We start from the raw sequence: 27,563 nt of genomic DNA, 5'->3' as shown, positions 1-27,563 counted from the left end.
ATCGTAGGGGTAACAGAAGCAGCAGCAACAAGGAAAAAGCCACCCATGTCTCCTCTAAGAGCGTTTTCCCACCCGGGTATTCATCCACAGCGTATATGCATAGTCTATTCCCAAATTGCCGCCCTTCTGGAAAACAATAGAAAATAAAATTCGTACGGAAGAAAATAAAGAGGGGGGTATGAGAAGTAAAGATAAAGCGAGGGTAAAACCACAAATCATGGTCGCTGAAGAATTTAGAGTCATATCTGAGGCTGCGCTGGAGCAGCCGCCGCTGCCCATGTCGACACGGGGTAATTGGCATGAGCTGCCGGAGCGGTAGCGCTCACGTAGTACGGATGCCGGTCTGCGCCTGGATAATAAGGCGCATGCATCGGGTTCGACTCCCGGCGCGGGATGCCTGGGTCAAACGCAGCCATGCCACGCTGTTCAAGTGGTTGATGCGGTCCATCTAGCGGGCCCAGGCTGAAGCTTCCTCCCCGTGAATATGTGGCCGGCGTTGCTGGGTCGATGGGCGAGGTGGCGTCGGTCGCAACGCTGCGTGAGGATATTGACGAGTTGCGATAGGCAGAAGGGCTGTGATCCGACTGGGATCGGTTGCGATCGCTCAAGGAACTTGGAATGCCCGTGTTGAGTGTAGAAGGAATCGACGACGACAGAGCACTGTGACCCAGAGCATCAAAGCTCGTTCCATACTGAGTGGGTGTCCGGAATTGGGAATAGTCGTCTGGCTTCTGCGGGATTTGGGTAGGTGCAGACGGCGCGGGAAGATAGGGATTGGAAGCCGACTGCGCCGAAATCGACCCTGCCATCGAGTATCCCGGGATTGCCGCAGTCTGCGGAGCATGCGTGGCAGCGTACGGCGCGGGGTGCATGTAAAATTCGGGATGAGGGTTGGGAATCGCATACCCGGGCGGTGCTACCAACTGAGGTCGGTATCCGTATATCGCATGGGGGTCGTTCGGGTTCTCTAAGGATCCTGATTCCAAGTCATCGATGGGGGCCCGGAAGCTTTGCTTCTGCGTCAGCTCTGCACGAGGCCGTATGTATCGCAGCGAGTCGACCATCGATGGCGGGTTCAGCAGCCCACGCATCACGTCCTCCACGCTGTAATACGAGACCAGGTGGTGTGTCACCCCCGAAACCGTCACACTCATCGTCTTCTTCACGAGTCCCGAATCTTTGAAGCCATACGAGTCCACCAGCGAGCCTACCAACGCTCTCTCCACGTCCAACTGGTGTGGTCGGTCTCCAGCATACTGACCGGGTGTCGAGGACGGCGAATAACCGCCGTTGCTGTCCTGTCGCGGATACGGCTCCCCAGGTCTTGTGGAAGGCACCGGGCGTCGATTGGCCTTCTTCATCGCTCGCTTCTTTTCGCCGGGGGGAAACGGCTTCTCCAGTTCGCGGTAGACGAGAAAGTTGCCCAGGATTCGACTGGGACTCCAGGTCACTCCATCCGTCCATCGCTTAATTCCCGACGAATTCTCCTCGTAGATGAACACACTGCCACTGCGGACCAGGTGACCACGTTCGCGATCGTGAGGCCGACGGGGCACATGGTGCAGCACTCCCGTCAGACAGGCCTCGAAGAGAATCAGCGCATCCTGTGTTGTCGCGACATATCCCGTGAAGGTGGGCTCCAACACCGTAGCGGTGCCGTTGACCATTGTTTTGCGTTTGTTTGTAGGTTCGAACCTAGTTGAAAGGGGGGCAAAGAGGTAGTATCAATCAAGGTTAACACCACCGTTGATCAAGGTTTCCCAGTAACTCGGCTAGACGGATTGGCCAGGGTGACACTGGGGTTTCGATACCAAGCAGAGGAGGAATAGCAGTGAATGGGATCAAAACAATCCCGCCTGACAGGCTGTCAGAATTTCTTTCTTTGTTGTTCGGCCGTTGCAGCAAAAGCCAGGACGATGTCCCGAGCTAAAAAATGAATGGGAGGGGGGAGGGAGGGAGGGGGATGAAGGGAGTGAATTGGGGGGGAACTCCAGAAAAGCAGGGAGGGGGAGGCAAATAACCTTTAGGAGAGACGAGGAGTGGGAACCTCTGGTGCGAAGGTGAGAGAATGACAAGTCGAGAGAGCTGACGGTGATGGTTGAACCGTAGAAGAGGGCCGATGGCGCGAGTTTAAAGCGCCCCCCTCCTTCTGAGTTTAAGGGCTACTACCAGACTTGGGCGAGCCGGATCGACAGCGAGCACGGGCCCGTCCTTTTTCCCAAATCCTCGCACAGGGAAAGGGTTGGATCTGGAGAGCAGCGTCTGGCCCTAGTGCAGCTGGGTCGACTGGAGCTCCGGTTCCACGGATAGCGATCGGATCGAGGTAGGTTGTGTCTCCAACCAAACCAGCTGCGGGAATTCCCAAGCTTTCTGCTCGCAAGGAGAAACCCGTTTTGACAGGGAGTTTAAATACCCTGGGCCCGGGAGTTTCTCTTCAACCCAAAAGGCTGTTGCTGATGCTGCTGCGCAAGACGATGCGGGAATCGGGACTTGTTGGATGGGCAACAATCCACTGCGCGAGAAGCGATAGTGAGGGAAAGAGAGAGAGAGAGAGACCAGCTCAGCTTACGCCGTATGAGCTGTTCGGTGCCTGTTTCGGAGCAGGTATGTAAGCCGATTTATCCACTTTGGAGCTTCACGTAAAGCCACCCGGGCCATGCGAGAAACGAAGTGCGATGAATTTCCAAAGGCAAGTAGAGACCAGGAATGTTTCAAAAGTGAATGGGGGAGTTGCTTGAAGGGAAGGAGTGTGGTGGACTCGGAAGACAAGAGGGGACAATAGTTGACCTTAAACATCCGTGGAACGAGACGGGGAAAGAGGCAGATAGAAATAAATCAGAAAAGGGAAAATCAGGAATATAATAATTTAGGGAACAAGAAAAAAAAAAGGGAAGAAAAAAAATAAAATAAAATAAAAAAGTGAAGAGGGAGGAAAAAAAAAAAAAGAAAAAAAAAAAAAGGGAACAAAAAATAAAATAAAAAAATTGGGAAAAATAAAATAAGAGCAAAAAAAAAAAAAGAAAAAAGGAATGCAATCCCATCCCAATGGAAGTTATGAAATAGTTGTATGGGGGGAAGAGCAGCAGTGCCAAAAAAATAAAAAAATGAAAAAAATAACGCCAAAAAATCATCCCAATTCCCAGAACATTGGCAGGGTACCCATGTATGGTATTGTAAAAGGCATCGCGTTTTTTTACCCTTTCCTCTCTCTCTCTCACCTTTCCCTTCCAGAAAATAGGGAAACTGTCTTGGGGAGAGAGAAAGTAGAGATAAAAAAAATTCATCGCAAACAGTATGAAAAGACCATTAACATAAGAAAATAATTATCTATCTTTTTCTTTTCTTTTTTGAAGAAAAACCAAGAGAGAAATTTAGTGAAAAATAAGGGAAAAGAAAAGAGGCGGTCCTCTTTCCCCCCTCCCCCTTCCTGGTGATCAGGTAAAACCAGGGAAGGGAAGGAAAAATACCATGGCCTGCGATGAATGGGCGGAAAGGCCAGTCCAACTAGACCAGAGCCGGGCATAGTGCGGGTTGCAGGGAACGCCAAACGGCCAGGCAGACGGAGGGAAGGACATGCTCAGCGAGGAAAAAACACATCCTCCGTCATGAAGAGCGACCGGGCTGCAGGCGGGGCGACCCAGACTGGTAGGCCCGAGCAGTGCCAGATGGGGAGGAGGAGGGGGGGGGGGGGGGGGGGGGGGGGGGGGGGGGGGGGGGGGGGGGGGGGGGGGGGGGGGGGGGGGGGGGGGGGGGAAGAGGGAGAGAGGGAGAGGCAGAAATTGGGAAGGACGGATGGGGTGTGGGTGCAACTAGTGATCCCAAGGAGCAGGACGAGCCCGCCAGAAGCACCGCCGCCGGTGGATCTCTCCGGCCATGAGGCAGAGGCCATCGGCGGGCTCCATCTTTCATTCCTTTCGCCAAACCCGAAGAAGGGCTGAGCAGCAGAAAGATACGCACACCACACCACACGCACACATCTCCTGCTTCAACACTCCTTGGGGAGGCAACATTGAAAGACAGACAGCAAGAATGGGCTAGTGTGGGTATGGGGCGGAAAACAAAAATAAAACAAAAATAAAACAAAAAAATAAGTATAGAAATAGAAATAAAAATAGAAGGTAAGAACAAAACACGAAGGTGAAATAAAATACAGAAGGGGTATCAACCAGATCCACCGGAAAATCCAGTTGATGCAAATTGCAGATCCAGTCGAATGGTAGTTTTAGTTAAGCATAAGAAAAGCGTATGACACAAGATAGGCATGGGAACTAGGATCGAGGAGGAACAGGGGGAAATTGAGATGACCCAAACACCCACCACCAAACCACATTGGTAGTCATGGATGTCTACGGATCAATCTCGCAGGGAAGAAAATAAGAACAGCAAATCGACAGAAAACTGGAGAGAGCATCATAATACAGTAGTAGGATGTATGTGTTGGCAGGGTGTATGTGGTATTGTGATAATGATCCAATCCTGGTTCATACTTCCCATGGAGCGACAGACAAGAGAGCAACTTACTGGTAGTACTGAAGAAAGTGTGAATCCACGCTGGCGGGGATGATGAGAAGCAGGTACCCCGTTTCACTTTGCTGGGGTTGGTTTGGTTTTGGGTTGCTGGTAACTACTAAAAGTAGGTCCCAACCTTAGCCGTGGCAGTGGAGTGACGTTGACTTTATCGTCCTGGTTGCACACACACACACTCAACTCAACTTGAACTGCGTCGTCTTTCTTAGTCCACGGTGTCTTCTGCTGCTGCTGCTGTCAACGTTTTTTAACTTGCGGCTCTTTCACTTGCTTTCCCTCCAGATAGTGCGTAAACTTTGGGAAATGAATGACCAAGATAAAATCCTCCAAATGACGCCAATGCAGGGAAATAATCAGTAGTGGGGAACAAGTCATGTAACAATCCGAGATTCAAGACGAGAAGAGTAGGGAGATTTTAAGATTTAGGTAGAACAAGTGAAAGTCAAAATTGATGAAAGAGGGGGTGGAAGGAGGTTAATGAGGGGACGGAAGAGTGGATCGGGGGATCGCTAAGGGACCGCCAATTCGAGACGGAAACCAAAATGAGACGGACGCCCCAGGACGGTGTGGTGAATTGCAGGTACCTGGAGGATGGATAAACGGGGCATGGGATTGGAAATTATCGGGGTTATAATCGGATGAGGGGGGTTTGAGATTGGAGATGGGATGACGGATAGGCTCGGGTAAGGGACATGCAGTGCAAGTCTGGGGTGGAAGTGGGAGGGAGCGAAAGGAGGAGGGAAGGGTGTTCAGATAGATGATAGATATAGAGAGGATACGAAGCTAATTAAGTATGCGCGAGTGTGATTTAAGTACGATGTTAGGTAGGTAGGTAGGTAAAGTAGGTAACTAACTCAGCTAGCTAAACTAGCTGGGAGATGTAGTAGGGGAGGCATGTCAGCCAAAGCCGGGGTAAAACGAACAGCTGTGGACATACAGAAGTCATCCCGGCTTAGTATATCCAACCAATTTCGAAATTCCTTGGATTGGTGATCCAATCTCCTCCTACTACTATCTATCCATTCTCCAGTCCTGGATTTATCATGGTAGATCGTATGGAGTCACTACCACTAGCTAGTAAAGAAAAGCAGCGGTGCACCAATAACTAGACGTCTATCATCACTATCACCCCCGCCATAGCCCTGAGAGGGAACGAGCGAGAAAGAACCACGATTAACGAGGGATATTAATGCCATCATATATCTACTTAGTACGGGAGGGATTTTCGGTTGGGAGAGAAGGATTCAACGAGGGGAGGGGGAGGCTGTGTCAGTTAGGCGTGAGCCGCCGGGGCCTACTTACTTACCTACGCCTCTTTTGGGAGGGGAAAAACAGGAGGCGGGAAATAAATAACTCGAGGGGAGGACAGACGCCCCATGAGGGATGGGATCAGAGCTACTAACTAAATAACTAACTAACTACATCTGAGCGTGTATTCCTGGCGGCTCAATTACCGTGCACGGTCGGGATGACCATCCCATCCCACCGCCTCGATGCCTGAACCACTCAATGGAGGAGGTTGAGGAAGAGGAGGGAGGAGGCGGAGCGCTATGAAGTGTTGTCAAGATATCCACCGGGTGGTCATTACAGTGGCCATCATCCTATAGCGGAGAAGGGGGGGAGAGGGAATGGATTCAGGAATGTTGCGGGCGATTAACTGGTTGACTGATTGATTTCTTCTCTAGCATCGACGATGGTTGAGGAATCTTATCGGGTCGTCTGCCATTCTCCGCATTCTTTTGTAACTGTTTACTCACGAGTACCTGCCAATTGGCAAGAACGTCATATGAAACCCCCCTAATCATGTTTTGTGTTATGTATTATTGATTCTCGTCCCTTCTTCTTGTTTCCTCCTGATCATAAGTAGTAAGTAGAACCATGAACCCATCTCATCCCATGATGCGCTCTCTCTCCCTCCTACCCACAAAACCCCAACTCCATCAACCATTCTCTCTCCCCATCGGAACTGAACTGATTGAGGGGTTGGCTGCAGCGGTGGGGCACGAGCAGTCATCCAACCACGGCTCCGCCCCTGACGAAAAGAGAGTCGATTTGATTTGATGTGCACCGGTCAAGTCATTGATCGGGAGGCCCAGAAAAAAAAGTCAAGAATCCACTTTTGCCTTTTTCGGGCAGAGTCGATCGACCGGCTCTTTGGTAACTAACTAACTAACTATCTCTACTTGCTGTACTCTGTATTATCTAAGTAAAGTGGTAAAGTAACTGGTGTATGTATATGTACTGGGGTGTTTTCTATAGCAGACAGTGGTATTAACATGGTATACTAACTACTATCACTACATAGTTGTATGCACACACACACCACACACAAACACTGAACCAGATTGGCAGCAGTAGAAGAGAAAAGAAGTGTTATGTAAAAGTGGATGGCAGTAAGTAGGGTCGGACATTCTTCTTGTTCCTCTCCTCTTCCATGGACTTGTTTCTGCATTATTAAATCATCACCCATTTTCACATCGTCATCGAGCAGCTGCCATTCAGCTAGTTAACTTACCTAATGTTTCCCTAGTGGGCGATCTTTAGTAAGCCCCAGCAAAACACCACTTACATAACTACTTACATACACACATAACATACTTCCCCTCTCAATACTACCCTGCCCTCATCTATCGTCATAGTTATTAATCAAACATCAGGTTCCTGAAAAAAAAAAACTGTAAGACAACCATAATCCCAGTGACATACCTAACTTAGCTCACGGATGGAGGAAGGGGTGAGAAAGTAAAAGAAAAATAATGACCACAAAAGGACAACTCAATCAAACGGCCGCCTTCCTTCCCAGGGCTCAGATCTCGGGGGGTTGTGAGAGGACGGGTGATTATTGCATGGCGTCAAGGCGGCACCCGTTCGGATTGGTCCCAGAGAGCGAGAGAGGGTCTGGAGAAGATTTGGGACGCCCCAGCAACTTGCATCCCATTGCTACACATCGAATCGGGAATGCGCTCGACCGGCAACTGCTCCAGTCCCCCATCCTCCCTCTCACTCACTCACTCAACTCTCTCTCTGGGGCTTCCTCCGGCTGAATTTCGTGACCCTCCCCCAATCTGGCAAACGCGGTCCGAGCTCTGCGGCCCATATGCGCGCGCCTTTTCACAGTAGCTCCCCTCCTCTTCTCTTATCCTCTCCCGACTTCCCTCGGGCTCAAATCATCTAAGCCTTCGTAGTCATTATCCAGCCTACATCAGAACGTACTCCGTACATTTACAAAAAAGAAAAAAATCCGCTATGGGGTCATACTAATCTCATGATTATGATACCAAGCCAAGGACTTACCGGATGATAGAAATGGCAGGCACAAAGGAAAAGGGAGAATGGAAAAGCCGAGAGAAAGAGAAACATGGCGCGCACACACACACACATGGCAGTACAGTGGTGAATGAAAATGATCGATGACCTCGGTTGTCATCATCACCGCCCATCATCATACCCGCACTTTTAGTCGTCAACGATCCATCCCGGCCGCACCGGTGACCTATTTCCAGCCCAATAGAAACCCTCTCGACAATAAGTCGAAAAGACGACTGGTTTCGTCAGCTCCCATAGAAACATAACCAGTAGACGACAGAGCAACCCGTGGTGGCCTGTGACGAGTAGACGGAACCGCATGACGACCAGATGCCCAAGAGGAGGACTGTGCGCCGCGTCAACTTTCCTCTCTGCCAGTCTGCCTGCTTTCACTCAACAATCTCGTCGGCTCCTCCGCGTCGCTCCCGCCACTGTGGCCGGAGATCAAGAAGATGCCCGTCTACTCGTTATCCTGCTCCACGGTTGCGACTGACCACTGACGTTCATGTGCCCCGTTGATCGACTTACCGGGGGTGAAAATAGAAAGAAAAGAATTATAAATAAATAAAAATAAAACTAAATAAAACAAACCAAATAGAGAAGAAAAAGACTTAACGTGCCCATCAGCAAGGCAGCTTCGATGTCTGGGTTCGAGGTCTTCCACTGGGCCGGCCGACGGTTCCAGTCAGGCTCCGTCGGGATCCGTGCAGAAAGTCTTTGCTCCAATGTGCCAGCAGGGATCCCCCGGGGATGGTCGATCGGGATGAAAGAAGGCAGAAGCGGAGCTTTCTCTTCCTATGGTCATGATCCTCCATGACATATACCGTGCCTATGCCACGCACGCTCGAATACGAAGGGCGTGGAGACTGGTTGCAGGGAAGGGGGTGGGCAATAATAATAATCAGAATAATAAAGGAAAATCTGAGCGGAACAATAAGGAAGAGAAGCGTCCCACACGGCGGCGATCATCTTAAAGAGCCCTCAGGCCAAAGCAGCAGTAGGGGCCAGACTAGGTCGCTAGGAGAAAAACCAATAAAGCCCTGCCCAACTCTAAACATTTTAGAGTTGAATCGACTGGAATTGTCGGTAACTTTGTCAGGATTCAGGGGGGCACCGTTCCTAGAGCTTATATTGGACCGTCGCCAAAACTTTCGCGGGAGATCCCCAGAAGATCCAAAAGCCCATAGGCGACTGCTGCTGGGGCTGTGAATCTGAGCTATCTTCTCGTTGCCCGGCGAGTCCACCCACGGAAGCGCCGACAGACGCGCGAGCACGACTCTTGGACCTTTTCTTTCCCCCTACTAGCATGGTTTTGCAGCTCATCTTGGTCAACAGCAGGTGCAATTCAGGGAGGAGATCGTCCTTCTAGACCGGGTGGTAAGGGACAGGTCCGATAGTAAGGTCCCGACAAAGTGGGTGAGCAGTAGACGATCGCACCGGTGGGTGCTTGTCGAAACTCAATTCCACGCTGAAAGACCCGGGGAAGGAGGGGGGAAGATGAAAAAGCATCCATTAAGACTAGTTTTACAATAGGCTCTACCACAGTGGACGATCACACTATTCTTCGATTTACCAGGCGCGAATTGGATTTTGATCGTCAGGTAACCCTCGTTGACAGGCCGGTGGTGACTTGCTTGCTGGCTTGCTGACATTTATTCCTCCGGTGGCAGTGGTGGGCCAGCAATGACAGACCCAGTGCCAGGAAACTCTAAGTCGGTTTGCTCTGGAGCCTCAGGCACTATGTGAGTTAGTGGAGATACAGCATGATGAGGAATTGAGGCCGAGAGTAAAAAAGGGATCTTGGAGAAGTGACCTCCGGTTGTACAGCCAATCCATCCTGTACCAGGAGCTACTAGGAAGCTGCAACAGACTTGGCTTCATACAAGCCGTGCCTGCCGGCCTGCCTGCCTGTCTGACGGGATTTTGGTAGTGACCAGGAAGCCCTTACTATACCCAGAAACTCAAATGGTTACCGAGAGAGGACCCATACATATAGTATTGCATGCAGCTGCAAGAGCCACCGGGGGAAAGATCAAACTCTTGGGTGCCTGGTGCATACATGGGCCGCTGGTCAAGTGAGGATGCACCTCATGTACTACTACGACACGGTGACTGGTAACAAAAGTCTACTTGAACCAGGAAACTCCGATAAAAGTCCCTGTTAAGCCGACTCGATGATCAGCAACCCAAAGCAGGAGGCAACCCTAGAGAAATTGAAATGTTCACTTGCTGCGCTCCAGACAGACTCTCAAGCCATATGCTATGCTATGTTGGTCGTCTAGGGGTCCTGCGCCATTCATCAGCTAACTCTACAGTAGCGTCCAATCCAAGGTGCCCCAGTAGGAACTAGGAGGCATATAGCTCGGCCCATACCTACAGCTCCAGTTAGTTGGCCATCATCCCTTACTGATGGGTAACGATGCCTCGTATTCCGAACCAGCGCCCCGGGACGGGTTCGGTTAGAGAGAGCGAAGAAAAAGAAAAGTACACTGGAGCGAGAGCGGATAACCCCATAGAATGACACATCTTTAATATCAATGTCGTTAGTCGCTGGATATTTGAAGCAATTATGTCTTGGAATGCAGTTCAAAGGTAATAGCTGCATCCTAACAGGCAAAGGAGAATGGCATTGATTGCGTGGCAGATGATTCGATATGCTAAACAGGCATGTTTCTCTCCTTCCTACGTGGACGTGTGTACTGCTTCGTATCCAAGGCGAGTAGGAGGAACGAATCCGACCCGACCGGTCTGGGTCCGGTCCCAGGATCCAGTCAGTGTCCGTGCCATTTTTCTGGGCTGGCAATGCCTACTTTTTCCCCACTGAATCTGAGTCACTGGACTCCCTAGTTCTCCGTATTCCACAGTGTTAGAAAGTCCCCACGTTCTTGAGTAATAGTACTAGTACTAGTATATAGTAGATAATGTGGCCCTTGTTGCATGTCCGCTATGTATGGCTAGATTGAGCGAGAGCGAGACCAGAGGGGATTCGCACAAATAATGATAATAATAAAAAAAAAGAAAGAAAGAAAGAAAGAAAACGAAGAGACAGCGCGCTAGGTGATTTGCCCGGCTCCAGATGCATCCAGTAGCGCCACGGACGGTGAACCGTAGACCTGGGCCTGGAAATGAACGCGACCAGAGAGTGTGGTTTGGGTCATGGCTAGTTAGTTAGTTAGTTAGTTAGTTAGGTCGGTGGAAGGTCTTGCTCCGGTCCGGGAAGTTGGGTTTTTCCCCGTTTAGGTAACGCGGGCAGGCACCATGTGAATGGTGATTGGGGGACATGGGGTTCAAGGACAGGCGAATTGTCGGAGGAGAGAAGGAGGAGGAGAGGTGCTGCTAGACTACTAGTAAGTAAGTAGGTTGTTGTCTGAGCGGATCGTCCTAGCAGATAATAGTAGTAACTAGTAGAGGGTATCAAAAGTGGTACCAAACGGGAAAATGACTATCTACCCAGTCACGACTGTTACTAATAAGTATGTATTTAGTAATTATTCCTCCTTTCATACATCCTACATACAGTACAGTTATCAGGTGCTCGATTCCACGGAGACAGAGGGAGGGAGGGAGTGAGAGAAAGAGAGAAAACTGGACTAGCAGCCAAAAGGGAAGCGTCAACAGAAACAGCAGACGCGGCAGGTGGCGCTATCCTTGACATCTCGCCCACCGACCAGAAGAAGAAATGCCGCACAATGACAGGGTCGTCTGGATCTAACAGGCGATCATCGCCCCCCTCCCCAAGAATGTCGAACCAAACAGGCCAGAACGGGGAGGCGACGTAAGTAGAAAAGCAGCAGACACGAGTTTGGTCGCTGTTACCAACCACCCCCCACTAGTATCAACTAGTACTAGCCGGTACTGTATAGTAGATCATTGTAATTAAATGATGGTGGTTCCCGTTCCAAACCACAGACTGGATGGAGTCCACTGGAATACTAGAATAGAATAGCAGCAAAGAAAGACCACCACACTAACTATCCATCTACTTACATGGGTCTCTGGCTGATCAAGTACCATTCCAAGATTTGATGGAAGGGATGTCAGTGAGAAGAAGAAAATAAAGAGTTGGGGATAGGGGAAAGATTAGCATACAGTTGGTGAAATCATATCTAAGTTCATCATAAAACGAATTCAATAACTATCCAGCTTAAACTCAGCCATATTTTAAATCTCTTTCACGCGTGTGAAGAAATCATGGAGAGATGTCAGTGGCATTTCCCATCCGGGAATCAGGAATCGGAATCCATGCAGGGCACAGGATACGGTGCCTTTTTTTTCCCTCTGCACGCTTAACGCAGGTGGCCTATTCGAGTAATGGGAGGGGAGCTCCTGCTATGTGTCCTCCGTATTCCCCTACACTGGATTATACAGTAGTCAGAAGAGATAGGAAATCCTGTATGCCACCATTTCAACGATCCCAATGCACTTGATGCATGCATGAGTGACCGCAATTCCCTCTTCATTCATTTCCGCGAACGCCACTACTACGGGGCGTTTCTTTCCCCTTCATACTACTAGTACTTAACTAAGTTATACATATGCAAAAAGAAAGACAGGAAAAAAGAAGGGGACTAAGCGCCCACTTTTGCCCGTCCCTCCCGGGCGGCGACGGCGACGGCGACGGCATGTTGGCCACGCACGGTGCGCATTGCCAGACGCTTTGAGGTCTATCTGAAATGGATAACCAGCCGCGAACTGATCTGATGATAGGTTCCCAGATATGTTATCCTGCATAAGCTAGGATGCACTGTGCCACGCCTCGAGCTCGTGTAGGAATTTGATTTGATCATGGTGGCAATCCCCAAAAAGGGCGCCAATCGGCCGGGGAAAAGGACCGCATTTCAATGTTTCTCATTGGATGAGGAAGAGGGAGGGAGTGATTTTCCAGTACGGGGTGCTACAGAGCCTGAGGATGACTTCCAAATCACCCCCCCAAACAAGACTTGTCAGGTGGCTCATCATGCAGTCGACTTCCAACTGTGACGGGATCGTTTTCCATAGAGGTGTTGTTACCAATATGCCCGTCTTTGCGGGTTAAACTATTTAGGTAGGTAGATACATACTTCGACCCCTTGATCTCTCGCGATCCCCTCAACCTGGATACTGGGAACACCCACATCTCCTCCTCCCCCAGTCTCCTCCTCTCCCCTCTCACACAAGTGGCCTGTACCTACGTCGTACATCAACGAACTACTAGTCACACACATGGCCTGGTATCCACCCGACTTGCTACTTTTACTGCTAGGCTACTACTCCATCCAGCACGCTGGCTTGGCAATCATCCGAAAATCGGGAGAAGGGCATGCATCGGGTTTACGAGGTTTGGACGTGCTTTGCTGCCTTCCACCTCCGGGATAGTGAGTCTGGAGACCTCGAGCAAGTGGGAAATGATAACCAGAGGCCCTTTTCTTATGGTCTGGCGAATAAGAAGGAGGTCCATGATAATCAGTTTCGGAATGACTTCCTCTAGGCTCTAGCGAATCTCCAATTACGGCGATCGGTCGGGCGCTCCCAGGACATGGGACCTAAATCCAACGAGGGATCCACCGATGGCAATAGTTCCGGATAGCGCTTGTCCGCGCTGTTTACTTACGTCTTTCCTACGATCATCCACCATTAAAACGGGTCATGACCCAAGCCTTCATTTCTGCGTGAATGGTTCGATGCGGAGAAAAACCAGTTCTGTCAGTCACTCTTCGACCATGCTACACGAATCAATTAGACAGACTAGCCCAGCTGGGCATTTATTCTTGTTAGAAGGTCGACAACACTACTACTAGTTAACTAGCCGCTATCTCCGGCACAGGTTTAGGTAATAAACGCAGGATGGAGATCCCACGGGATACTTACTGGGTGGTACGCTTTGGCAAAGCCATCAACCGCTCACTAGTCTTCCTTAGCTCTTGACCCCTACCAGCCATTCCGATCGGGGATGCTCTCTTTGGCACAGCGGGACACACAATGCAACGCGCTTCGTCATGCGATCGATCCTGTAGGCTGTAGTGGACTGACTCGACCTCATCCACCGGGACATTGAACCCAGCAATAGAATCAGGGATAGGAGGATCAGGACCAGGACACCGTCCGTGCCCCAAAGACGAGGCAACCAAAAGGCGAGGATACAGTAGCATAATACATGACACAGTAAAGTAGCAGGTACAGTAGCAGGTACAGTAGACCCGAACCCCCACACTCCATCCCTTGTGTGCACTGCTGCTCTTCGAGGATCAGCCGGAATAATATCATCAGCATACCTATTAGAGGATGAGGAATGACTGGTCATAGGGTTGGCGACGTGACCTGTCGTGGTTTTCTTTTTCTTTCTTTTTTTTCTTTTCTTTCCTTTTCTTTTCATCACTCTTTTTTTCTGGCCGTTCGGCCGTCTTAGTTAGCCCTGCAGGATGAGGGCGACGCTAGACTAGGCCACCTGCTGGTGTCAGAAGTCTGTCCTCTGTTTCACAACCTCAGGGAAAGGGTTAATCAGGAGCTTGCTTCATGCAATACCCAGATGAGGATTGTAACACACACGCTCAGGCTGTCTTGATTGGAAAAGCCCATTGTCTGTGGGCACCAACCTGGAATGGGGGCTTTTGAGTTACGGCTGATGGATCATGGATGTCGATCAGCCATGACCATCTCTTCTTGAGGGTCTCCATCGCCCGCCATTTCTCACCATCTCCTTCCTCCCTTTCTCCTCCTCATCGTCTCGGGTCCGACGCTGCACTGTTTCCCCTAAATAACTCCGTGGTAATTTAATCCTATTGAGTCATCATCATCCACGAATCTACTAGTATCAAACTGGTCTGTTCAGAGCTCGGCAATAATCCAACAATCATGCTATTCCTTGGCATCAATACATGCAGCGTCCGCCCTCGGTAGATGTTAGATTAATTTTAATTTAGCATGTCGACTATTTTTCCAAACCATGTGGCTCATCCTCACAATTGACCGCAAAATAGCTAGGGGTAACCTGGCTTGACCAACTCCGGCGTAGTCTGGCTGAGGTTGTCCGGATGTCCAGTGAGAAGTCCTAGTCGCCCATCCGCTTGTCGCTGCTAACCACGAAGCCATGGAGATTAGTGGCTTCCAGTGATGCAGTGTTGATCCCCATAGATAGTATCGTAGTCGACGATACCCTACGAATTTAGCGCTATCCTTTAGGCACATCACAATCGTCGAATTAATTTTCCAAAAATGTTCCCTCCCCTACTAAGTAACTACTAAGGGACCCCAGCCGCGCACATGGAAGAGGACCCAGTATTCAGTCGGAAGGACTAGTCCTGCTCTTACTAGTCGCTCACCCTCTGGCCCATTCATGCCACTTCTCACACCGCAACCAATATCGCCTTCAGTTTGGGTCGTCATTCTATGGTAGCGGTGTTATTGCTTTTGCCCGTCTGCATGTACCCCATTCCGATAAGGCAGTATCTACTTAGTCGGTCGCACAGTCTTTCATCCCTAGATGCTTTTGAGCAAGCTTCTAGATCTCTTTCTAGGCACCAAGCCGCCCCCTTGCTTGTCAAAACTCATTTTCTTTTTCTTTCAGCCTTCTTCCTTTCTTTTCTTTTTTTTCTCTTTAATTTCTTGTGAATTTTCAGTAGATCTTCCCATTTTGAATAATTTTCCTCCCTTCAGGCTCTCAATATGACTTGCTGGTTCTTCCTGCCGGCTCATTCCCATCGCAGCCCACACGTTGATTCTTAACGAAAACTGCATTGCTCGGACGCCTTGTCAGCCACGCTTTTGGGTCGATGGGTGGAGGGGAACGAAGTGGATCATCACCATCTACTTACTACTACTTACTACTGCCAGCGCAAGTGCCAAGTACTTCGATCCAATTCCTTCTCTTTACACCGCGACACCACCACTACATACTAGTAGTAATTACATCTCTAGCCTTGTTCATGGTTGCCGTAATGTGCCTTTGCCCCCTTCATCCCGCCTTTTTCCACTCCCTCAAAACTATGCAACTAGACCAGGTACACCCATCCCTAATAGTCACTAGCCCGGTTATAGTAATCAGTAATATAGCTAGCCACCTGCGAATTCCCCCACAGTCTAGCCAGGGATCCAGATCCCGACCACCACTCAGTTTAGCAGCACCACCACCATGCCAGAAAAAACGTGGCTCGGGGCCATCGGCGCGTGTCTTAAAATTTTTTTTATTACTTTTGCGGAAATTTCTGCGACAGCTTCGAGACATCACTCCTTTTCCGTTCATTCATCAGCCTCGTCCTATGACGATTTCGAAGAATTTCCTTCCTAGACCTACCTACGTTAGTAGAAAAAGATGAAAATTAGTAGTTTAGTTCGGAGCCAAGTTACCTACCTCGTTTTCATCGCTTATCCCTCATTTCAGCTCCTTTCCCTTCTCTTGCCCCCTTTCCCCCCTGTTATTGAGGTCATACTTGGCGCGCCAACCTCGCTGACGGGTTGCCATTCTTGCTGGGGCCGGTTCGTTACTGATGGCCGGCCGGTCCGATTTCAGTCCCTGGCGTTTTTTTTCTTAGTTTGAGGGGTTTTGCTCGGGACACTAAACTAGACTACTATCTAGGCAGACAGGCATGTGGTTAGTTACTTTTTAGTTTAGTGTGCTTCAAGTTTCTAGTAATGCTTTCCTTGTTCTTATTTCCGAGGTTTTACTATACTAGTATAGACAGGGTATACACATTAACTCCCATTCCCACTCCCACTCCCGTACCGATCTTGAGTAAGTAGATGGGGGTTTTGTACAACTTACCCAGGTAGACACCCTGTCCTTATGCATACTTACTTTCCTGTTCTACCTACTTTGTGTAGTACTTAAGATGTCCGTATCATGTATATGTACCCACGGCGTACTCCGCCGCCGTCCATGTGTCCGTTTACCATCCAATCAGGTCTACACTTGCCATGCACAACGATATCATACCACAGGACGGACAAGACGTTGCCGCTTGCGTAGGTACTTACCTTGTCCTACTACATCTTGTTACATATTTTTTTGCCTTCTTTTTTTCCCTTTGCCCCAGTGGATTCATGCTGACTAGTTACTAAGTAGACAGTATGAAAATAGCAGCAGCATCCATGTTGTAAACAGTAGACTAAATAAAAACAAAAAGAAAAAAACAAAAGAAAAAGTCTGGGAATCAGATTCCTAGCGCAACGCCACTAGTTCCAGAATATCCGAACCTCTACATCCGATAAGGGGGCGGCTTTTCTTACCCTCTCTCTCTCTCTCTCATTCCTTTTTCCTTAGACGCGGCAGCGGCAGCGAGCGGCAACATCGTCATCGCGGCTTTTTTTCACTTCAGTGATTAATAACAATATTAACAGCATGTATTATTAGGTGAACGACTAGACTAGCTAGACGGGTTCTAAGTCCGCAATTTTTTCTTTTTTTTTTTTTTCCTCTTAATTTAGCGTCTGAGCCACTGGTTCTTTGCGTCTCTGGTTGCGGACTAGTTCGGGGCGCTGCTAAATGTAGATCGACATGGTATGTTTGGGGATTTGTTTCACTCTGTATCTAGCACTAGATACGGAGTGCGGAAGGCCGGCTAACTAACTAGTTGCTAAGCAGTTAATTATTCAGTTAGTTGGTTGGTTAGTTATTATTATTATGATTAGTATTTCGTCGGGCGCGCGGGGCAGGATGTTGAATCTTGTGATTTGGATGACGATGATGCTGGTGGTGGTGTGGTGGTCTTCACCGTAATTTGTTATTTCACTTCGTTGTGGTGTCTATCCTTCCCCCTGTCGGGTTATCTATCCATCTATATGTTTATCGAAGGATCTGATATGGATGTCATAATCTTTACAAGAAAAACAAAAAGTCACCTATTTAGATAAAAGATTAAGTCTACTATCTTTACTTCTTAACTAAATACGGAGGAGTTCTAATCCTTTAAGCTTTGAAACGGACACTTAAGCAATGCTCAACAGACCAATTGCCCAGTTAGGCAGGTACTATATGTATTACACCGTACAGTAAGTAGTAGTTATCACCGAGTACCGCGGCTCTCCTGATCACTTACTTACAATACAACCTACAAGATAACTAATTACTGTTTGTCTAGTTATTCAGACAACGAACTGACTAACTTACACCTAGCATACATCACTACTTCTCGCCTGCCAAGTGCCAACACTCTTCTTGCCCCGCTCGCTCGCATCTGCAGATGATGGCGAGAGAGAGACAGGAAGAGGAGGCTCAGCTGAAGAATCCTTCGCACTTCTTTTTCGGATCTTCTGACATGCTCATACTTATCTTGGAAATGCATCCTGCAGATACTAACTGGACTGCTTAGCATCTCGGGTGCGGATTTCGGGAGGGAGAAAATAAGAGAGGACGAAGACTCCTGCCTGGTACAGTATGGTGCAGAATTCCCAGTTTCGTCTACTGAGTCAGATATTGTTGTTGTATCGTGTGGCTAATGGCTTGCTTTGTCAATAGTTTAGTTATCTACCTGCCTTCCTTGGTTCTGGTGGATATCTGCCGATAGTGGTTACATATGTGGGTTGGATAGCTACCACCACTTACTAGTCCGTGACCAACATATCCAGGACCACCTTTGACGCAAACATGATCAATCCATTCTACCTACGTACTATTCCAATGGGAACACAGACAAGACAAAAGACGGCAGGCAACACACAGACAATTCTTCCCAAAATTCTGCTACACATGTATACCAGATGCACGGACATTCTTCGGCTATCACTACAGTGCTTACACAGCCGGCTATAGGAAGCGGCAACCAAAGTCAGGTTTCACGGCTTTCTTCGGTAATAAGGTGCAGTCGACAGACGGTAGCTATGCATATGGTATGCAAGATGCCCAGCTAAGCGAGGTCAATAACTACTTGCCTACATTTTGTCAGGTGTTTTTATCGCTGTGAAGAATACTAGATAGCGTGCTAATGAAAAAACAGCAATGCAAGGGGTAAAGTCGGTAAGTTAACCCCAGCCGGGATATGATCGGGATCTTCAAATATTTTCTACTTTCCCAGTTTTTTACTTTTCGAGGGGGGTGGCGGGTTTCTTCAGACCCGAGACAGGGTGGGTGGGGAGGGGAGATGGAGATCGGACATATCATCTACTCTACCTTCTACTTACTTACCTCAGGATTGTTACTGGGTGGTGAAGTTATGCGCTGACGAATTAAGAAGTGACAGTTGGTTTACTTGGTATAGGTCGTCTAGATCTACACTGCAAAGAGCTTTCAACCCTTGCCTTACCTGCCAAGGTAGATTAGGTATAGATGGGTAGATCTGGTTGCGTTGCCTGTGTGGATACCCAACCCGATCGATCCATCATCCACCCATGAGATCAGATCGCATCGTCTGTTACTATGCACGTACTGCATACTATGTGCGTATGTGTCTGTGTGTGCATACCTACCTACGGAGTACACGGAGACACGGTAGAGCCGTTTTCTTTCTTTCCCCATGGGTAAAAACTGCAAGGTTCTTCTTTCACTTTCCGTTCCATATTCCTCCTTTTCTTAACCCGATACTAAGTATGTGTTAGGTCTTAAGTTACGTATACCCTATTCATCTTACCTTCCTAGTAATCACCTAGTGTCTACTAGTTACACTTTCCCCTCCCCCGATCACCATGTACATGCCGGGGAAGCATCCGTGGAATGTACATATTTCCCAACCTAAGTAGTAACTTAAGTAAAATCGTGTATCTGCCATCTGTCGGCATTTCCCCCATATCAAGAATGTGAATGTAAACGTGTGTGCCTGATGGCTGTGTCAATCACATGGCAAGTAAAGTTTAGGACCTTACACTTTCTTTTCCTTTTTGTCATTTTCTTACCGCACAGACAGACCTGGCATGATGGCTGATGACATCCTGCTATGTTGGGCAGGTAAGCATGAGGAATGTGGCTGAGTGCTGTTCTGTGCTGCGCTCGTGCTGGGATTTGCTTTGCCACAGACTCCCGTAGAGTTCTGGACTATTGCCTATGGAGCTATTTTACCTTGCTTACATACAGTAAATAGAACAGTACAGAGAAGACCAATTTAGGAAATGAAAGGATTAGGATACCCTTGCTGGAAGGAATATGTTGTGTCATCTTCAGCATTTGAATGAATGAATGATTGATAGATCATCGGGGCTTTTCTGCATAGGGGCATGTTGTGTGAGTATCAACACGAGGTGTTTGTGTTTGTGTTTGTGTTTGTGTCACTGGTAATACTGGTTTTGGGAGAAGACAGAGAACGGGAAGGGTATGTAAGGTGCAGTGTATAGATTGAAATTAAGGGGAGGGATGTATGGGTGAAGTAGAGTTTGTCTCTTCCGTGTGAACTGCGTCGGATATCTTTTCCTGGCGCTGTGGGCGTCGGTCTGTGTATAAGCTAGGGAGGTGTAAGTGGTGGTCTATACTAGCATTACCCTATGTAGATGTGTATGAGATTTTGCCCCGAAAGTGGTGATCTTGTCTGATGGTAGTAGTTACTTGGGTGTCTATGTATGTATATGTGTAGCATATTTAGTATAGATATTGTGGAATATTATGTATAGGACTTGCTTGCTTGCTTGTTTGTTTGTGTAGGGTGAAAATGTTACTTTACTACCATCGCCTTGATTGTATTGCATCACAATTATCCCATCAAATATAGAGCAACCAACCCATAACCAAGAACGCATAGATACCCGACTATAACACAATCAAGCCTCTTACGAGTTGAACTAAAGTCCAGACCTATTGCTCCTTTTCCAGAGACTCAATATGTCTCAGAAACCAACCTACCCTACTACCACTATCCTAGCCCACCTGACCTCAGTATCTGAAACAAACGCGTACTCCCAAGAAATGATCTGATTCTGATCTGATCTGATCTATAAACGGTTAAACTTCATTGCGAGAGTACAAGCCATCAACCATTCCACACATTTTTACACAGTCACACACTAATATCCAAGACATATACGACTCATTTTCAATAGTGAGGGCAGATGTCTCAGCCATCACTACGCCGACCAGTATATTCATGGACACGACGATGGACATTAACAAAGTGAAAAGAAACCAGAAACGAGGCTATCAATAACTTGTGTCCTACTGCCATTGGCCGGTAAACCGTGTTGGTTTGCTTGTGGCGGATTTGCTACGTCAGTGATAGTGCTGCTGCTGGTGGTTGTTGAGTGGTTAGAGGTAAAGGTCCAGACCCTACGCGGAGGTCTGGTGGGCGGAATCGAAATTGATAAACTGATAAACTGCTCTTATGTGGCACGTTGGGCATTGCTATATTTCCTAATAGTACGGTTTCAGCTTCGTGGACCGGGTGTGTGGGTTATAGCTTGGCTTGTGGTTTCTGTTGTGTTGCTGTGTTTCCTTTAGATAGGGAGCTTGGGGTTGTGTGTCATGGGCGATAAACGATGAGACTCAAGCTCTCTTGCTTGGTGAGAGAATGGGAACAGATTATTTGTGATGGAGTGCTCGTTGGGTTGTGATAAGGGGGTTCTGTGTAACGTGCTGTTTGAGATGTATATACTTGCTCGCTATTAATGATATTTGGTGGGACGCAGTGTGGAGGCAGATATTAGGGGATTGATAGGGATGATAGTGATAGACCTTTGATGGTAGCAGGAAGTAGTGAGCTGCATCTAATCATAACATGTAATTAAATATGATGGGAGTACGTTATATGCATGGCTAGAAAACTCAAGAGAAAGGCTGGTTGTGGTGCAAGATAGAGTATCAAAGTAGGCGATATTTGCTACGGCTTGGTTTAACTGAATCGGCACATGGTGTGATATTAAGCTAGATCTGGCATGTCAGAACCAGTTCAAACCATCATGTCTGTCTCTCAATGGAAATTAGGAGTCATTTGTTAGCGGGATACCTGGCGATGCATGGAAACACTGGATATAATCCCGACGTATAAAGCTCCTTGTGATACAGTATCTGAGTCACGTTCGATGAATATTTCAACTGGATAACAGTTCGGTGAAGTTCTCAGATGTGAGTGCCGAAGCCATGCACTTGTCTTGCCAGATCTGTCCCAGTATAGGCTGACCAGCGTGCGACAGCATTCTTAATAGCCCAAAGTTCAGCATATACCATCTCTCCTTGTATCCTAGGCTCCCATTTATCGCCCTAAAGCCGAGAAATACAGCGAAGATGTATTATGGGCACCGACACACCCAAAGATCCGCTTCTGTGTTGTGCAAATCGACCGCTTAAAAGGGAGCTAGATCTCAGTTCGTTACTTCTGGGACGAGGCGAAAGCGATTGACGGCTTTCAGTGTCCGGTTGATTTGACAAACGTTTTGTATGTTCGAACGGACCGGAGCAAGTCTGGAGGTGACACTCAAAACCTAGCATTTTGAAGTGCTGAAAGCAATAGTTGTGTTAGTGAATTAGCTTCAGATAGTTGCAGGATTTCCTGTAGTTGCAGAGAACATAGCTCTCAGGATAAAGGAACTAAGCTCACTTCATTAAATAGGCTCTTACTTCACCTATAGAGCCGCAGGCAGATGGTAGATGGTGCTGAGCAAGCGGAGTCATTGACAGACCCCATTTTTGAGCTGTATCTCTCCTTCCACTCTGTAGAGGCCTCTTTTGATATCGGATTCGGTTATCTGAGGCTTGCTTGTATAGGAAGGGTAATCGGTGCATCAAATATCGGGATGGTGATCCACCGGTGATCCCCCAACAAATTATGGACGCTTCTCGAGGCAGACCGAGAGAGCTGTGACACAGACTCTTATCATCCCGACTCGCGTGAGACAAGGTGCCATCATGAAAATCGAACGATCCAGTTAGTGGTGCCAAGGGGTCATTCATTCGATGTAGACGCTGGCATCAGACAGTAGGTCCGGGAAGTATGAGCTCTAGGATAAAGGGTTTCAAGTAAAGAAGCCTGGTGTGTTTGCAAGATACCTGCTGCTCGGTGAAAAGGGTGAGTTCTGAGGGTGACAGCGAAGGAGTTCGACTAGTTAGCGGGTGACATCCCGATCCCGCTCCTCTCCTCTTCGCGTCTTCGCATACGTCTAACATCTTGGCCTGGGTCCAGACAGCTACGGAAATAGCAAAGCGTAAACTTGACTATTCTATTGATGTCTCTGAATAAGATGAATACTACGATCGGGCCCAGCAGATATGGTTTATACGAGCTCGGCTCACTGCAACAGGGGCCATCTACCGTCTATTCCGGTCCCAATTGAGGAGATCGATGCGAACGCTGGATCTTTCAGTCTACGAATGTCCGCAAGCGATGCGGGTATTAGGATACTAATGGGCTCCTTGAGCTCTTTCCAGATAGTCAAGCCGACAAAGTTGAATATCAAGTGGGGGATCCAGCGGTAGAAGCACTACCAGGGGCAGTTCGTGACACCTCGTTCATCAGCCACTGTCGCCTCCCCACAATTTGCTTCTCCCCCTCTTTCCATTTGACTCACTTCATTAATCTATTTCTCTGCATATATATAGCACGGCACTCGTTGTCAATCTATTAACAGGCACCCCGTTTTCGGTCCAGAAAGTTTCCTACGAGCTGCACCAAAGCTTGTGCGATCTATTAGCATCTTCCGTTTACGAGTTGCATATTCTGGCTCTGTTCAAACCCATAATCGTATACAGGTTACTTTTTGAGCTTGAAGTGAGCCATGCTTCCAGCATACGCCGTTCTCATCATCGCATTTCCTATACTGGCAATGTCAGACACATGGGTGACGTCGTCAACGACGAAGACGGTGGTCACAACAGTCACAGACACATATGTTCAAGTCTTTGAGGAAAACGTCGTGTTTTACAGCAGCATCTTCAGTTTTCTCGCGGGAAGCATTGTGGATGTGGATACCGTGGAGGACCTGACTACTATCGGGACCAACTGCATCCAGAGCCTGCTCGCTAACTGCTCGATGGAATCTGTCAGCTTTCCTCCCACATTTACCATGGGCCCTTCGACATACATACACAGCTCAAGCGGCACCGAACAAAACTCTCAGAAGTACACTATCGGTATCGATTCAAAGGCCTGCAGAATCTTTTCTTCGACACAAAGCGCATCCTGCAAGCTCTATGCGAGCTACTGGTACTCTGACTCCATAACGAGCACGTCCCAAGATATAACGCGCACTACAGCCTTGAAGTCAGCAGAAATCAAGTACCACAGCTTGTGGATTACGGCGGGTGCTGAGAAACTTTCAGCACCAGTGACAACAACGCGGACCCAAAATAGGACTGCCGTCCCCACTGCTACTGCTTTGACCTCTACAACAGTCGCTGTCTCTTCGCCTAGCCCAGCTCCAGAGATTCATTCCTCAAAAACGTGGATTGCCGGACCAATTGTGGGAGCCATTGCTGGATGCGGCCTAATAGCAGCTGTAGTATACTGCTGTCTCAGGCGGAAAAGACAGATAGTGCCATCAGTTGCTCCTGGGCCGGCGATTCAGGACCCTTCAGAGGAGATTAGTGCACTCAGTAGCCCTGTTAAGTCTCCATACAAGGCAGGTATTCCAGCAGAAACTCAGGGAACTCCTGTATCTGAACTTCCAGCGGATGAGCCTTCATGGAACCGACATACTATCTAGCTTTTCTCGAGGCTTTTGAGAAGAGCAATGGACAGTGCAGCGGGGCAGAGTCGCACTCAACAGCCCTATCATTCCGAGGATACGTCGAGCCTGGTGATGTGGCCCCAGTATGGGCAGGTACTGTGGAGAATATGCAAGATCACCGACGATGGTGTGGGTCGTTACCTATATCTAATAATTTTAGATTGATACAATTTAGGTGCCAACTTCTACCGGGAAATGTTCCTAGTATGATATTGTACAGTACCATAGCTGGACTATTTAGGCCACTCCACAACACTTACCTTCTCTATTTTTCTCCATGCTATGATTACTGCCATTCAAACTTGCTATCATGAACTGTTTCGCTCATGGCAACTCCAGTCTGCCATGGCTATATATAGTCACATGACCTCGGAGGAACCAAAACTCCGCCGGCATTTTCTCCCATCGCGAGTCTCGACCGAGGTCTATACTCTCCTTCTCTTCCCCTTTCGCTTCCTGTCGAACATCCGGTCCTTCTCGCGCTTCATTGCCTCGTGTCACCCATCGTCCGGCGTCGTGGATGGCAATTATTCCGTCAGTTGGATAAATCGCCGCCTGACCCGAGACTCACATGCCCAGGAGTCTCGCGGAAGCCGGATAATCTGGCCGTTCAGACAGTAGTATACTTCGTTCATTCCAGTCTTGAACAGTTTCGGATCCTTGGTTTCAAGCGACGCCATTGAGTGTTGGTTGCAGGGCTTGTCCTTTCGTTTCCACGATCTCGCTTTCTCTTCTTCCGGCTACTTTTCTCCTATGTCACGTGGTCATAAGGTCAGAACGTTAGATATTGTTCTCTGACATGACTACGTTTGTCATTTGCTAGTATTTGGCCCCAATTGAATCGCATCGACTTGCTTTATTCTATCTACTGGGCTTCCGGAAAGCATTGCCTGTTCGAAACTATCCGCCAAAATTATATCCAGCTATATCTGAGCAATACCGCGTGGGCATCATCCGGATCTTTCCACTATCTACCGACTTACGGGCTTCATCATGGCAGCGATTGCAATGATTCCAACGCCTCTACGTGCATCCATGCAGTGCACTCGGCTGTTCACATCTCCGTTGGGGAGCGCTCCCCTTTCCCAGCGAGTATGGCAGACGTCGGTAACAGAAGCACGCAGCTTCTCAGCAATTACTTTGGGCAGTCGCTCGAGGATTCAGGCAAAGTATGATTTGACTAAGCATGGCCGTGAGGAGAAGTCGCTAAATCAAGGTCCAGCCCACTACGAAAGAAGACCAGCCTTTCTAGCGCTATAGAGTCGCAATTGGCGCGAAGTGTTGGCCAACAAAAGCGATACTCCGCACAGAAACCAACTATTCCGGACTCTTCAAGGTGAGCACTCTATCATCACGCCTGTCAGGCCGTGTAAGGCCATTTGAGGGGTGCGCTCTGTTATCAGCCCCTCCCGAATCCTAACCGTGTGATATATGTCAATCCAGCTCCAAGAAGTCCGCAATTCTCTCCAAACTGCCTCGGACACATGAGAATATTTACACCGTCCCCAATATTCTCACTTTCACCCGTCTACTTGCTGCGCCTATGGTAGGATACTTCCTCGTCCATGACCATCACGTAGCCGCACTAGGTCTGTTCGCATACGCCGGTATCACAGATCTTGTGGACGGCTACATCGCACGGCGATGGAATCTGCAGACAGTTGTCGGGACGATCATCGACCCGATGGCTGACAAACTGCTCATGACCATCGGAGTCAGCTGTCTCGCGGTGAATGGATCAATCCCAGGTACGTTGTGTCCACAAGGCACAAACTGACGACGAACCTTCGGCTCAATTGGCTAACAAACCCCAGTTTGGCTCGCTGTGATCATCCTAGGACGGGACGTCGGACTGGCCATTTCCGCCATCTACTATCGGTGGATATCCCTGCCACCTCCCAAAACCATGGCCCGGTATTGGGATTTCTCGCTCCCTTCGGCCGAAGTGAAGCCCACTACCGTGTCCAAGATCAATACGGCCCTGCAGCTGCTCCTAGTTGGTAGTGCAATTGCGCTTCCTGTACTTCCCGAGACGATCATCGACGCTTGGAGCTTGAGGGAAGCAATGACTGGATTCCAGTAAGTGGCCCATTTTAATCCCCAGTTATCGTTACCCTTGTCCCGTCACCGTTGTAAAAGAGTTGTGTGTGCACATAAGCGGGAAGAGGCCTATGTAAATCCGTTCTGGAGGTTGTCTGGTACATACGACCACAGGGTGTGGAAAACAGGGCTTCCCGTCCGCTCAGCCGTACTTAAGCCACACGCCGGGAGGTTAGTAGTTGGGTGGGTGACCACCAGCGAATCCCTTCTGTTGTATGTTTTTATTCTTTTTCCCTTTTTTTTTTTATTTTTATTTTTTTTTTCCCCTCCATTTCTTTTCGCTTCTGTTTTTCCTTTCGAAATATCGCAGAAGAACCTTGTGGTACTAACAATTATTCAAAAGATACCTCGTCGCCGCAACTACCCTCTGGTCCGGCCTGAGCTACGTCTTCTCCAGGGACGCTGTTAAAATCCTCTCCAAGGAAGAAGTGCAGAAGCGCATTGCCCGCGCCGCGGCGGGTAAGAAGCCTTGATTAACCCAACCCATAGTTGTCGCATCGTAGATGAAGTGTGTGAGAAGGTGTATGTATGCATGTATGTATATATATATAAATAGAGCATTGTCATTTGGTGTGTTGTTTCTTGTATTTTGCACAGTATGGTTGGTTGTAACGTTCAATATTGATGTTTGAGTTCATTCGGTAGAGCGTAGAGGGCAGTAGATATATATTCGGTTGCAGTTCCGAGTAGATCGGTACTATGATGAGAGTACAACTATCCCACATCAAACCGAACCTACTGATGGTGAAGATAGGATCTCTACTACAGCTTACGATGTTAATTCAATAACAATGAAAATTAGACTGTTACCAAACATCGGGTATACATAGGTAGTACAAAGATAGTCAATAGCTTATAAGAGTAATTTACGGTTGTAAATAGTTACTAGCAGTTATTGATAGGTTAACTGTAGTTATGTAAAATATCATCAGGTAATCAACGTGGCTACTAGGGGTATGTAAGTTGTTTCTTATTGTTTAATTATCATATCTCGTTTCTCAATTAGTATACAGTTGCAACAACAACCCATCACCTGATGTAAGGTTTCACGGGTCGGATACAGAATTCAGACTAACTTCGTT

The 27,563-nt window shown here is 48.2% G+C and overlaps 9 protein-coding genes across 9 annotated transcripts; 5 read left to right on the top strand and 4 right to left on the bottom strand.

Annotated features, from left to right (window-relative positions):
* Positions 1 to 36: 36 nt before the first annotated feature.
* BDQ94DRAFT_89612 (camp independent regulatory protein) lies at positions 37 to 2,116 on the bottom strand. The gene has a single exon (XM_026776791.1). It carries the CDS (start codon positions 1,665 to 1,667, stop codon positions 240 to 242), a length of 1,428 nt encoding a protein of 475 aa, XP_026630406.1. The 5' UTR covers positions 1,668 to 2,116; the 3' UTR covers positions 37 to 239.
* An 849-nt stretch (positions 2,117 to 2,965) lies between these two features.
* Positions 2,966 to 3,676, top strand: BDQ94DRAFT_136328 (uncharacterized protein). Its single transcript, XM_026764840.1, has one exon. It carries the CDS (start codon positions 3,030 to 3,032, stop codon positions 3,321 to 3,323), a length of 294 nt encoding a protein of 97 aa, XP_026630405.1. The 5' UTR covers positions 2,966 to 3,029; the 3' UTR covers positions 3,324 to 3,676.
* A 71-nt stretch (positions 3,677 to 3,747) lies between these two features.
* On the top strand, positions 3,748 to 5,235 carry BDQ94DRAFT_136327 (uncharacterized protein). The gene has a single exon (XM_026764839.1). The coding sequence runs from the start codon at positions 4,343 to 4,345 to the stop codon at positions 4,562 to 4,564; it is 222 nt and encodes a 73-aa protein (XP_026630404.1). The 5' UTR covers positions 3,748 to 4,342; the 3' UTR covers positions 4,565 to 5,235.
* A 706-nt stretch (positions 5,236 to 5,941) lies between these two features.
* On the bottom strand, positions 5,942 to 6,409 carry BDQ94DRAFT_136326 (uncharacterized protein). The gene has a single exon (XM_026764838.1). The coding sequence runs from the start codon at positions 6,330 to 6,332 to the stop codon at positions 6,162 to 6,164; it is 171 nt and encodes a 56-aa protein (XP_026630403.1). The 5' UTR covers positions 6,333 to 6,409; the 3' UTR covers positions 5,942 to 6,161.
* Positions 6,410 to 16,035: 9,626 nt separating this feature from the next.
* On the top strand, positions 16,036 to 16,420 carry BDQ94DRAFT_136317 (uncharacterized protein; the record flags this gene model as incomplete). The annotated part of the gene is made up of 1 exon (XM_026764837.1): positions 16,036 to 16,420. A coding segment is annotated over exon 1 (220 nt), but the record flags the coding sequence as incomplete, so codon positions are not given.
* Positions 16,421 to 17,621: 1,201 nt separating this feature from the next.
* BDQ94DRAFT_136315 (uncharacterized protein) lies at positions 17,622 to 18,818 on the bottom strand. The gene is made up of 4 exons (XM_026764836.1): positions 18,373 to 18,818; positions 18,263 to 18,322; positions 17,886 to 18,184; positions 17,622 to 17,796 (listed from the first exon to the last, which is right to left on the bottom strand). Exon 3 carries the CDS (start codon positions 18,117 to 18,119, stop codon positions 17,886 to 17,888), a length of 234 nt encoding a protein of 77 aa, XP_026630401.1. The 5' UTR covers positions 18,120 to 18,184; positions 18,263 to 18,322; positions 18,373 to 18,818; the 3' UTR covers positions 17,622 to 17,796.
* Positions 18,819 to 18,883: 65 nt separating this feature from the next.
* BDQ94DRAFT_136312 (uncharacterized protein) lies at positions 18,884 to 19,275 on the bottom strand. Its single transcript, XM_026764835.1, has one exon. It carries the CDS (start codon positions 19,256 to 19,258, stop codon positions 19,043 to 19,045), a length of 216 nt encoding a protein of 71 aa, XP_026630400.1. The 5' UTR covers positions 19,259 to 19,275; the 3' UTR covers positions 18,884 to 19,042.
* Positions 19,276 to 23,478: 4,203 nt separating this feature from the next.
* On the top strand, positions 23,479 to 24,357 carry BDQ94DRAFT_166583 (uncharacterized protein; the record flags this gene model as incomplete). Its single annotated transcript, XM_026770582.1, has 1 exon — positions 23,479 to 24,357. One exon carries the CDS (start codon positions 23,479 to 23,481, stop codon positions 24,355 to 24,357), a length of 879 nt encoding a protein of 292 aa, XP_026630399.1.
* Positions 24,358 to 24,823: 466 nt separating this feature from the next.
* Positions 24,824 to 27,040, top strand: BDQ94DRAFT_136309 (cardiolipin synthase). Its single transcript, XM_026764834.1, has 5 exons — positions 24,824 to 25,550; positions 25,604 to 25,717; positions 25,825 to 26,129; positions 26,196 to 26,460; positions 26,825 to 27,040. The coding sequence occupies exons 1-5, from the start codon at positions 25,375 to 25,377 to the stop codon at positions 26,952 to 26,954; spliced, it is 990 nt and encodes a 329-aa protein (XP_026630398.1). The 5' UTR covers positions 24,824 to 25,374; the 3' UTR covers positions 26,955 to 27,040.
* The last annotated feature ends 523 nt before the right edge of the window (positions 27,041 to 27,563 follow it).

The sequence above is a fragment of the Aspergillus welwitschiae genome (genome assembly GCF_003344945.1).
Source record: "Aspergillus welwitschiae strain CBS 139.54b unplaced genomic scaffold BDQ94scaffold_4, whole genome shotgun sequence".
In the NCBI taxonomy this organism is placed as follows: Eukaryota; Fungi; Ascomycota; class Eurotiomycetes; order Eurotiales; family Aspergillaceae; genus Aspergillus; species Aspergillus welwitschiae.
The sequence above is the reverse complement of the archived record's forward strand: the minus strand, read 5'-3'. Positions and strand labels throughout refer to the sequence as shown.